We start from the raw sequence: 13,095 nt of genomic DNA, 5'->3' as shown, positions 1-13,095 counted from the left end.
TCAAATACATTTTAAACAATGTTTTTGTTTATTCTTTTTGTGTAAATGCACCTTTTCCATTTACAATAAAGAATTAAAATACTGTAACATTAATCAAATGATCTATTTTTGCTGAACATTTCACAGCACTTTTCACAAAAATGTTACATCTACAATATCTACAATATAACACATTTTTTATCCAGTTTTCACACAATGCCTTTGTAATCACTTAAATGTTCATTTAATTTATTTATTTTAAAATAGAAACATAATTATGCAAAAGTATTGTAACGAGATATGCACAATGTCTGATTAGTTTTACAATACTAATATGTCTGCATGAACACTTTGCATATGCAGCACTTTTGCCAGCTCATGTGTGGAAAGCAAACGCCAAAAGGAGCGGATATCAATAATGAAACTGTATTTATCAGAAAATGCTCACCGAATGTTTAATAAAATGCCTTAAATGTTTAGTTCACAATAGCTATAGTTTAGTTTTACCAGTTGTTTTGTTTTATAGAACGTAATAATGAATATTTATGAGTTTCTTTAAACATGATTTAAATGATAATTCATGTTTTTATATAGAAATTATCCATAAAATCACTTTGCCTTTCCTGTCATATTTATTTTCAGATATTGTAATAAAGCAGGAGCTGTCCAACACTTTTGTACCTTTTTATGAGAACAATTGTGTATCTTCATTTCTATTGTACCAAAAAAGCCACAGAACAGTCTCTTAAGAGGGCTTTTCTGTATTATATAAGGTACAACTTTTACTAAGGTACAAAAACCTTTTTTCTAAGAGTGTGGCTTGCTTGGTTTGGGACTTGTGGAGCTGTGCATGGACGGATTTGCTCTTCAGTGTTTGGACTCTCAGCAGTGAATATTAAACCACACTAAACTGAACTAAACTGAAAAACTGGACTGACACACTTTCAGTTTACTAGAACTTCTGTGTTCAGCTGCTTTGACACAATCCACATTGTAAAGGTGCTAGAGCAGGGGTCACCAATCCTGGTCCTGGAGGGCCGGTGTCCCTGCAGGGTTTAGCTCCAACTTGCCTCAACACACCAGCCTGGATGTTTCAAGTACACCTAGTAAGACCTTGATTAGCTTGTTCAGGTGTGTTTAATTAGAGTTGGAGCTAAAATCTGCAGGACACCGGCCCTCCAGGAACAAGTTTGGTGACCAGTGTGCTAGAGAAATAAAGATGAAGTGAATAGATGCTATTAGGTGTTCAGTCTGTTTAGCACTCGTTCCGCTTCTCTCCATTCCGCCCTGTGTAACGCATCATGGTTGAACTGTCTGGAGGAAAAAAAAAAGTTGTTGGGGATAAAATATATTGTGACAACTTGGCTTCAAAGCTCCATCAATAAACTGACAGATCATTTAGTGTCAATTAGGAGTGATAGATCTGCAAATCCCGGGATTTCTGCTGTGGGATTAGCGGGAACAGAGCGCCGGTGATTGAGCACGAGGGGTGACATTGAGATGAAGAAAAAAGTCCTTGTCTTCTTCAGAGGGGACGATTACTTTGTTTCAGGAGGAGAATCAATGCGACGAGAAGCCCTTTAACACCTCCAGCCAGCGGAATCTAGATAAGTTTGACACACACGCTCAAAAGCGACATTCTTGACCTTTAAGTAGCCCGGCCAATGCTTACGTTCAGGAAAATGCTAGCATGCTTTCAGCATGGAGCATTCACAGCGTACACTAATATAAATGCTGGGTTCACTGTAAAAAAAAATACAGTACAAAAACGGAATGTAATCATTAAAGTATGGTAGGAACGTATTTTGTGGATGTCCTATTATTAGAAGTTTTTGGTTCATTGTGTTGTATTTTGTATTGATGTATGAATGCAATATCTGCAATAATTTAATCTTGGCATTGCTATAGCGAAAACAAACAAACCTTAAAATGTATATCACACATAGTGCATTGAAATTCTGCGTAGTATTTTATATTTCCAGCTCCTGGACCTGAATCATGACCATAAACAAACAGAAATAAACGCATAACTTGGACCTGTTTTTTCATATAATTTATTTACACTTTTTAAAATTAAATCTGGATGAAACGATGGCTCAGTGGTTAACACAGTCACAACAAGAAGGTCGCTGGTTCGAGTCTAGGCTGGGTCAGTTGGTGTTTCTGTGTGGAGTTTGCATGTTCTCTCCGTGTTGGCGCGGGTGTCCTCCGGGTGCTCCGGTTTCCCCCACAGTCCAAACACATGCGCTATAGGGGAACTGATGTACTAAACTGGTCGTAGTGTATGAGTGTGTGTGTGTGTGTGTGTGAATGAGTGCTTCCCAGTGCTGGGTTGCAGGTGGAAAGGCATCCGCTGCATAAAACATATGCTAAAATAGTTGGCGGTTCATTCTGAAAAAAAATAAAAGTATGTTTTTTTTTTCTTTATTACTACTGTATACCCTTTACTATCTCTATTACTGTATACCCTTTACTATGTCTATTACTGTATACCCTTTACTATGTCTATTACTGTATACCCTTTACTATCTCTATTACTGTATACCCTTTACTATCTCTATTACTGTATACCCTTTACTATCTCTATTACTGTATACCCTTTACTATGTCTATTACTGTATACCCTTTACTATGTCTATTACTGTATACCCTTTACTATCTCTATTACTGTATACCCTTTACTATCTCTATTACTGTATACCCTTTACTATCTCTATTACTGTATATCCTTTACTATGTCTATTACTGTATACCCTTTACTATGTCTATTACTGTATACCCTTTACTATCTCTATTACTGTATACCCTTTACTATCTCTATTACTGTATATCCTTTCTCATGCATTACTGCTGGCAGGTGAATTACAGTAATACATGCTGACATTAGCAGGGAGTAAAACACATTTAGCAGGAGACGCTGCCATCATGTGGAGACTGAGCATCACAACAGCGGACACAGATAATGAAGGAGTAAGTGTTTTAAATTAAATAACAATGAAGACAACAGCACTGTGAAAATCATGACAGGCAGACAAGTAGACAGATAGACAGATAAACATACAGACAGAGATGTACTGACCTTACATTAGTAGTAGTAGAGCTCTCCTCTGCCCATCCTCCCTGACGGCGGGTGGGTTTCGGTGGAGGACCCTGCAATCAAAGACACACAACAATCAGTTCATTCACAGCATATCTCAAGTTTGCATGAGCACAGAGTCAGGCACATTACCTGATTTACATTTACCTTTAAATTTATGACTATTCTAACCAAAGACACTTACAATAAGAATTTCAATGAGACACCTACAGTATCTTTACAACTTATAAACTTGTTAAAATAATCAAATGTGCATGTCTGAATATTTCAGATATTAGACCAATATTGTTTATTTAGATCACTTGGGAAGAGCGATTTCTTTCCCACTATGCCTATTTGCTATACGTTAAAACAACAGTATATATATATATATATATATATATATATATATATATATATATATATATATATATATATATATATTAATAATATATAAAAATTATTATTTTCAAAATTATTATTATTTTTATATATTTTATATAAAAAATAAAATATATAAAAAATATATAAATATTTGTTTTAAAACTTAAAAAAATATAATCTATTCCTTATTGTCTGCATTGTTAAAACGCTTTGGTAATAATGCAACACAATGTCATGCCAACAAAGCATTTTGAACTTGTATATGAAGAGCGGCATGTTCATATACAGTACATTCTCAGAGCACTGAAGGGGTCTGCAGGGTGTTTAACTGTGGGAACGGCTCTGACCAGGCATGACCCAAAATAACTTCACAGAGGAAAAAAAAACACCCATCTCCCTCCCATTCTTTAATTCTGAAAATAGTCAATTGGGTTACGATGGCGGATCTGAGAGCATCTGAATACCAGTCCAGCTTTAAGATGACAGAATTCCTCAGGGCACTACAGGGGTGGGCAACCCACAAATGCATTTAGGGGGAAAAAACGAGGCATTTCTCATTACCAAATTGGGTCTGCAAATAATCCAGAGCCTGCAGGAATTCAGTTACTTCCAACATAAAAAGCAGAGCAGCGCAAATAAACTTCCGCTGCTGGGTTCCTTCAGAAGGGTCATTTATAAATCCTGATGTCAGGACGGCTGCGGGAACAGGACGCGGCACATTCCCTTCAAAACCATGAGACATAAAAATATATAATTTTGGGTATATTTCTTATGTTAATAATAATTAATCTTTTGTGGGGTGCATTTTTTTAATAACTAGCATTCAAATGATTCCCTTAAAGGGACAGTTCAAACAAAAATTAACATTTTCTCATCATTTATTCACACTCAAGTGGTTCTTTTATGAATCGCTAATAACACTTGTTCTAGATAACAACTGCCACATAATAACTTGCTTATTACCTTTCTATTATTAACTGTTTGTTTTATAACTTGAAACATGCGCGTTTGCAGAATTAACTGTGACATAGCCGCTGTAAACTCTGAAGAAATGAACAAAGGTAAAGGTGTTGTTAGGGCTGCACGATTCTGGCTAAAGTGAAAATCACGATTCCATTGATGTAAAAGAAAGATTAATATGAGTATAGGCTATTATTATTGTTAAACATACAAAAATAATATAATAATATAGGCCTATGTGAACTTTACAGCAGAAAAAAGGTGTATACAGCCTGGTACAAAGAACGATTTTGGTTCATAAAGCTAATATTACCCTTCATGACAACTGTGAGGGGGTGAATTTTTTTTTATAACTCATCAGTTTCCTTTATATTAGGTTATATTAAGTTTGCATAATGGCAGGACAGTGGCACAGTGGGTAGTGCTGTCACCTCGCAGCGGGAAGGTCACTGGTTCGAGCCTCGGCTCAGTTGGCATTTCTGTGTGGAGTTTGCATGTTTTCCCTGCCTTCGCGTGGGTTTCCTCCGGGTGCTCCGGTTTCCCCCACAGTCCGGGGACGTGTGGTGCAGGTGAATTGGGTAGGCTAAATTGTCTGTAGTGTATGAGTGTGTGTGTGGATGTTTCCCAGAGATGGGTTGCGGCTGGAAGGGCATCCGCTGCGTAAAAACTTGCTGGATAAGTTGGCGGTTCATTCCGCTGTGGCGACCCCGGATTAATAAAGGGACTAAGCCGACAAGAAAATGAATGAATGTGTCTGTGTGTAGACATGCAAATCATACTTCCTGTGCGGCTCACAAACAATCGCTCTGTGCAACAAACTTTTTTTTTTTTACGTATTTTACAACTTTATTACCTGTTACTCACAGCCTATGCAGGTTTTGCTTACTAGACATGGCCGGCAAGCGTGCGCATTCTCTCTGAGGTAAACAAACAGCTCACGGCCAGCTCATCATTACATTAAGACAGAAATTTAATTTTTGGATGAATTATATCTTATAAATGCAGTATGCGACTCGTTTAACCCCATTTGAAGGTGTCCGTGTTGATGAGCGAAGTATGTAAAACAGTGTGAAGGCTTGTGTGCCCGCCATTACGCTTCTTACTTGACTGTGAAAATATGATTGGCTGAATCATAGTAAAGCAGAATTAAGATCGTGTGTAGGGTCGAATCAAGATTGCAATCTTTTTTCGATTAATTGTGCAGCCCTAGGTTCATTCATTCATTCTCTTTTCGGCTTAGACCCTTTATTAATCTACATACTATACTGTGTGTGTGTGTGTGTGTGTGTGTGTGTGTGTGTGTGTGTGTGTGTGTGTGTGTGTGTGTGTGTGTGTGTGTGTGTGTGTATGATATTAGGAGCTCATCTTTTCATTCACATTTGCTGCATACTGCTGTTCTTGGTTTCAGATATTATGTTCCAGTATATACTGTGTATATAACATATCAAAATGAGAATTCAATTTATTATGTTAATAAACAAAACTTTTTTGAACATGAAATCTCGATTGAGGTCTTGCCTGAATGAGGCCTATGGCATTAAATAAAAAGGCTAAACAAAATAAGTGTTACTTGGGACAGTTAATACAACAAAAAAGGAAAGGTTTGGAATCAGTTGCCTTGATTATATTATCACACTTATTTAGCATTTACATATATAATGATCATATCACCACAAAATTCCGTCGTTATATTAAACACCATCAGCTCTGATGTGTTCGCTTCAGGAACATTAAACATACATCTTTAAAGAATAAGCAAAGCACTGACTATAGAGTCATGTGGAAAAACAGCCTGTCGCTCATCATGTCAGAAAAATGTATTTCATGTAGATGTGAGGTCGCCGGGGACTCAAGAATCCTGCTTTTTACATCGGAAAACGCAGCCTAATTTGGAAAGTTTGCAGAAAAAAAGCATAGCTTGGATTCCGAGCAGACTTGATGCACGGCTCTCAGCACTCTTGGGGACGAACCCAGAGCGACCAAAGATGGCATGCCATGGATGCCGATGCCCTGCAGTAACGCGACAGCTCCGCCAAATATGCCTTCAACAATCTTCAGTTCGTGTGTAAGAGAGAAAAGTTCACCGAGTCAAAGACGCTTAAAATAGAGCTCCAGAATAAACCAGCGCTCGGGACAGATACACTCGCTTTACACTGCACGCGGGTTTAAAGGGATAGTTCACACAAACATTGATTGCTAACCCTTTACTTGTTTCAAACATTTTTGAGTTTTGAACACAGAAGAAGATATTTTGAAGAATGTTGGAAACCTGTTTGTTTTCACTATGGAACTCAATGGTTATAAGCTTGCTTCAAAATATCTCAATATTATTGATTGGCTGAAACAGAAACTCATAAAGGCTTGGAACCAATTGAGGGAAGGTAAATAGTGAGTATATTTTTATTTTTGGGTGACTTACCTCTTTAAAGAAGACCTTCAAAACTGACAATGTTAAGAAACATGCTCATTATTTCAGGGGTGAGCAATCTGTCTTTTAGGCACTATCTATAACCGTTTTTTCACATAAATCAGTTAAATTAACCTCAGTCTTGATCAAATCTAGTATTTTGTTTTATCCAGGACTGACTCTTTAATTACCAAGTTCACGATGCTACTGATTTGGGGAAAAACCCACACACAAAATAACCCGTTTTCAATATAAATCGTAATTGTGCACTGGATATATTTTGACCTTTTATGACGGTATTGGCTATGTAAAATGGATTTACGATCAATAAATGTGATTATAATGAAAGTCAATGGGGTAAAAACAGCCCCCAACATAACGAAAGGGGAGTCAATTTTCCCAGAGTGCTTTGTTGCATAGTCAAAGCATTTTCCCAAAATATGTGTCATCTTTCTGAATGAAATGCCTACTTTACTACATCCAATCAGCTCACAGTGAAAAAAAGCCACGCCCACTGTTCAGTTCATGTGGACTTTAAAGTTGTCATATGTAGGATTGACAGCTAGTGGTTAAACTAGATTCTGCAGTCCAGATTTAAAACACTGGATAGGGTTTTTTTTAACACCCGGACCCTCCAATGATGACTGTAAGCAAACAGAGGCTGCCAGATGGACGATACAAACCAACCAAAGCTCATTCTGGAAACGTAGCCCCGCGGACGTTTCTGGAGACCGCGATTTACGCGGCCGGAGGTACACACAGACGCATTTTAGAGGGCTTTCCCAATGCAACCAGTTTGTCCGCTTAGCTCACAGCGTTGCGGAGGCCCCGGAGGAGGAGGAGGAGCCGGCCGCGGGGACGACGACCAGGATCGAGTCCAGGGAACAGCGGTTCCAGAAATCAGGTAAGACGAAAAACAGAATCCGAAAAATAAGAGCGAGAACGCGGCGGGATCCGAAAACGCGGTCGAAATCGAAGACGAGGGCTTTTGCTTTTTTTTTTTCTGGACGGCTTTTGCAAACCTGGCTCGGGTTTAGGGAAGGAGGAGGAGGAGGAAGAGGAGGGCGGCCGGGGCGGCCGATCCGGCGGCTTTTCGCGCAATAACGGCAAGTGCTCCCGAGAGGCGCCCGAGACGTGAAAAAGCGCGCACAGCGGCCTCTCGCGGATCCGCGGAAACAAAAAACGCTCGAATACGTACCTCCCGGGATGTATCTCGCGGTCCGCAGAAACGTCCGCGGGGCTACGTTTCCACAATGAGCCCGGGTTGATACAAACAGGACAGAGTGTGTCTGAAGATCGAGCCATACACTGTAAGCTGCTCAGCTAATGTTTATATTTGTAATATTTATTGATTAAACAAACTACATAATGTGGATTTTTGCAAACGCAGGGAGAACATGCAAACTCCACACAGAAACGCCACCTGACCCAGCCGAGGCTTGAACCAGCGACCTTCTTGCTGTGACGCGACAGCACTACCTACTGCGCCACTGTGTCACCGTAGCCCTAGGTGTTGTATGTAAATCTTTGAAAAATACCATGATATGTTTGCAGATGTTTAAGAACTGCTACATTCAAACTAAAAACTAAAACTAAATTCAGTTATTATCCTTTGAAAATGTGTGCCCCATGTCGAAAAGTCTGTCTTTGTTTTGGTCTCTATAACCAGCCCACTGCCAATTCACCCAAATATTCCAGCACTCCTGGAGCCTTGGTGGAAAACACAGTGTATTCCATGTCAGTCATGAAGACTGCATCAATGTATGAGGCTGCAGCTGAAAATGCCAACTCTGGAGGACAGAGAGAGAAAGAGAGAGTGTGTGTGTGTGTGCTGTAGCCGGCAATTATCAATTGGATATACACACATTCCAGTCAGATATTTCACTCGCTTCCCTGTCAAATGATTTAAAAAATCCATTTAATATTGTGAACAGCAATACACATCCATAGCGAACCATGACAAGAGAATCAAAGGCTTTCATTAAAAAACTAATATAGAAATATTAAGAGTTCATTTTAATCTCGCAGCCCACCTGCAGGGTCGCTGAGACCCACTGGTTGAGAATCACTGGACTAGATATTCTTCAAGACACTAGTATTGTCACATTCTCGCTATCTCTGGAGAGCGATCGCTGGTTCTCACACAAACACTAGGACTACACTTCCGCCCTCTTCTGGACTACATATGCATACATGCACTTCTCCCAGACACTCACGCCTGCTCACTCATCTAGCTTGATTACATTCGCACACCTGAGGACTTTCAGAGACTGATTAGAAACCCCACATAAGCCACTCAATCACCCATCCTGTTTGCCGAGTCTTGTTCACTGTATAGATGACATTACAACGCGTTAATCCTGTCTTGTTTTCCTGTGTTTTTCGACTTAGCTTTGTACTCTTGTTCTGCCACCTGCCTTTTTGACCTCTCGCCTGTGTACTGATTATGATTCTGGACTGCCTGAATATATCTGTTTATACCTGTTGACCATTGCTTACCTGACAACGATTAAAACCTGCATTTGGATCCTACCTTCTGTTGTGAGTGTCATCTCCCCGTCGTTAAAAGTATTCAACTTAAAGTGACATGTAAAGGCTTCACTAGGGTAATTAGGGTAAAGTTAGGGTAATTAGGCAAGTCATTGTATAACAGTGGTTTGTTCTGGAGACAATCCAACACTAATATTGCTGAAGGGGTTATTAATACCTTAAAATGGCTTTAAAACTATTAAAAACTGCTTTTATTCTAGCCCAAATAAAACAAATAAGACTTTTTCCAGGAGAACAAAATATTATAGGAAATACTGTGAACATTTCGTGAATCTGTAAAACATCATTTGGAAAAACGTTCACAGGAGGGCGAATAATTCTGACTTCACCTGTATGTCACTCTTTTAGAACTGGAGTGCAGCTTTGGAAACAGAGCTCATCCAGTGGCGTAGCGCAAAATGCGGAGGCCCCCCTGCAGGGATCGCTGACGGGGCACCCTTATAAAGTGGGGGGGCGTAGGTCATACATCAATTTGTATATCACTGACGTCATTACGTTCTACCGTTTCTGTTTGTTTAACAGCCTATGGTTAATAAAGGGGTATTTATAATTGCACCACACTTTATATAAGCATGTTTATTTAACTAAATTCATTGCTGTTTGAATACAGTATATCATTATAGATGTGTAGTGAATGTGCAGTAATGTCTCATATGTAATAAACGGTCACTAAAATATCTGTGATTGTGAACAAGAAAAGAATAAACGGTCCAATTAAATTGTTAAAATAAAGGAGAAGTAGATCGGTTTGACTGTACAAGGGAAATACCTTCACACTGCCTGTGCTAAATCATTTGTTGTCGGTACGAAGACGGGTGATCTGCTCTCGGGCTGCAGGTGGGAGAGGCTGCCGTATGAGGGCTGACTGGGCCGGCTGTCAGTGCTGTGAGGCGGGGGAGGGGCCGGCGGCATCAAACGCAGCTCGTTGAGAAGAGTAGGGACGATACAGTATGGACAAATGACAGTCTAAAAAAATCTCCAATAACACACAAAAAAGTCGCTAGATTTGTCGCTGGGGGGTCTGAAAAGTCGCTAAATCTAGTGACAAAGTCGCTAAGTTGGCAACATTGCGGGCAAGCAATCAGAATGAAGTAGTCCACCGCTTGAGAGGTGTTCAGAGGACACAGACCTGTGAACTTTGGTTCCGACCACAGTTGTTCCCAAGAGTTTGATTATTGCAGTTGCCGGATTTTCAATTATTGAAAATCACGACGACGCGGGGCCCCCTAATCACGCGGGGCCTCCCCTGCGGGCCCGTCCGCTACGCCACTGAGCTCATCAGGACAACTTCAAGAATGTCTGAAGCTTTCAGGTAAATGTGAAAATTCTCTTTTTCTTCATGCGTCAGTAATTGATGTTTGTAAAGGAATGACTGGAGTCGAGCACAGCTCATGTGTGTGAGACTGACCTCTGCTGCAGTGCTGATTGATGAAGAGGATCTCCTCTGCCGAGAGTCTTCAGCGCTCATCATCTCAGCCGACTGACGTGCTCTTCTGCCTGACCGAGCCACCTGAACAACAATAATAATACTTCATTATCATCAGCATCAGCATCATCAGCAATATTCAAGCTGTTGCTAGAAGTGACGCAGTAGCGGCCCGAAGTTAACGAGAATATATATAATTTATTAAATTAGCCATTATTGTATTTCATTAGCGTCTTCAAAACTGTGAAATTCTTCATTCTATTGCATTGTATTCATTTTATTTACATCTTCAACATATATTTTCATGTTGGCCTCACAGCAAAAAGGTGGTTGATTGGTTTGAGTCCTGGCTGGGTCAGTTGGCATTTCTATGTGGAGTTTGCATGTTCTCCCCGTGTTGGCGTGGGTTTCCTCCGGGTGCTCCGGTTTCCCCCACAGTCCAAACACATGCGCTATAGGGGAACTGATCAACTAAATTGGCCGTAATGTATGAGTGTGTGTGAATGAGTGTGTATGGGTACTGGTTTGCAGCTGGAAGGGCATCCGCTGCGTAAAACATATGCTGGAATAGTTGTGGGTTCATTTTGCGTTGGTGACCCTTGATAATTACGGGGACTAAGCCGAAGCAAAATGAATGAATAAATGATGCTACTAATTTGGGGGGGAAAAACACAACACATGACACTCCTGATATTCTGAAGATGCAAAACAAGGATAGTGTTTTATACTGGGATGTTTTAAATCCATGAATAAGTTATGTAGAAGTTGAATGTGTAATCAGTTAAAGCAGGGGTCACCAAACTTGTTCCTGGAGGGCCGGTGTCCTGCAGATTTTAGCTCCAACCCTAATCAAACACACCTGAACAAGCTAATCAAGGTCTTACTAGGTGTACTTGAAACATCCAGACAGGTGTGTTGAGGCAAGTTGGAGCTAAACCCTGCAGTGACACCGGCCCTCCAGGACCGAGATTGGTGACCCCTGAGTTAAAGTGTGCAATCATTACAGCAGTTTTTAAAAGACTTTTTAGATGTTTTTTTTTTGTATGATTGTCAAGTTAGACATACTGTAGATAGACACAAAATACACAATAACACTGTTTGTAAAATTTTTATTTTAACATGTACACTGTAAGGTAAGATTTGCTTATTTTGTCATTATTGTATTATTTTCCTCAGAATTGCATTGTGGGACCTTGATCTTTCTTCCAACAACATTCAGATGGTCGGCTCAGAATGTGTCCTCAACAACATGAAAGCATGGATCCATCCTGCCTTGTATCAGCGGTTCAGGCTGGTGGTGGTGGTGCAATGGTGTGGGGGAGATTTTCTTAGCACACTTTGGGTTCATTAGTACCAATTGAGCATCAACGCCACAGCCTACCTGAGTATTGCTGCTGACCATGTCCATCCCTTTATGAGCACAGTGTCTCCATCTTCTGATGGCTACTTCCAGCAGGATAATGCACCATGTCATAAAGCTCAATCATCTCAGACTGGTGAACATGACGATGAGTTCACTGTACTCAAATGGCCTCCACAGTCAGCAGATCTCAATCCAATAGAGCAGCTTTGGGATGTGGTGAACGGGAGATTGGCATCATGGATGTGCAGCCGACAAATCTGCAGCAACTATGTGATGCTAATATGTCAATATGGAGCAAAATCTCTGATGAATATTTCCAGTAACTTGTTGAATCTCTGCCACGAAGGATTAAGGCAGTTCTGAGGGCAAAATTGGTCTAACCCGGTAATAGTATAGTGTACCTAATAAAGTGGCCAGTGAGTGTAAATGAAACTATATTGTTCTCAAAGACGACATATGATGTTATTATTTTGCATCAACACTATTTTACAACTATATATAAAAAACATCGGATTACATTGTAAATACATGCTCGGCGTAAAGAAGTCATGTGGTCCTCCTTCACTGTTACTATGGTAACATGACGCGCCACCTCTGTTTACATTCGACGCAAAGAGAGTACGGTACATTTAATTAAACGTTTAAACGCACACAAACAGCAGCAGATCAGCTTATTTCTGTTCACTACAGCTGACTAAGCAGTACGAGCTGTTCTTGAGTTAGTGTTTCATTGTGTTTAGCCCACAGAGCACTGGTGAACTCCAGTTTGAAACGCGGCGTGAAAGAAATATTCACAAATGTGCGCTTTCCGAGCTCTGCTCCGCGTCTGATAAGCATGTCTATCTGCTTATGAGAGGCAGACTACTGTAAAACAGCTTAATATCCATTCAACTCACATTTTTAGTGAATCCGCCGTCTGCCAGCTGAAGATTGTCCTCCATTTCTAACCG

The 13,095-nt window shown here is 40.1% G+C and overlaps 1 protein-coding gene across 1 annotated transcript in view; it reads right to left on the bottom strand.

The window, feature by feature from the left end:
* The window catches only part of ift43 (intraflagellar transport 43 homolog (Chlamydomonas)), a 33,773-nt gene that overhangs the window by 20,663 nt on the left and 15 nt on the right, over positions 1-13,095 (bottom strand). The window contains exons 1-3 of the mRNA XM_073927702.1: positions 13,042-13,095; positions 10,765-10,866; positions 3,059-3,129 (exon numbers count right to left, since the gene is read on the bottom strand). The exon at positions 13,042-13,095 is cut by the window's right edge and continues 15 nt beyond it. Coding sequence (XP_073783803.1) covers positions 3,059-3,129; positions 10,765-10,866; positions 13,042-13,086 — 218 coding nt within the window. The 5' untranslated portion in view covers positions 13,087-13,095. The remainder of the gene's footprint in view (positions 1-3,058; positions 3,130-10,764; positions 10,867-13,041) is intronic.

Source organism: Danio rerio, chromosome 17 (genome assembly GCF_049306965.1).
Source record: "Danio rerio strain Tuebingen ecotype United States chromosome 17, GRCz12tu, whole genome shotgun sequence".
In the NCBI taxonomy this organism is placed as follows: domain Eukaryota; kingdom Metazoa; phylum Chordata; class Actinopteri; order Cypriniformes; family Danionidae; genus Danio; species Danio rerio.
Note: the sequence above shows the minus strand (reverse complement) of the source record. Positions and strands in the feature narration are given on the sequence as shown.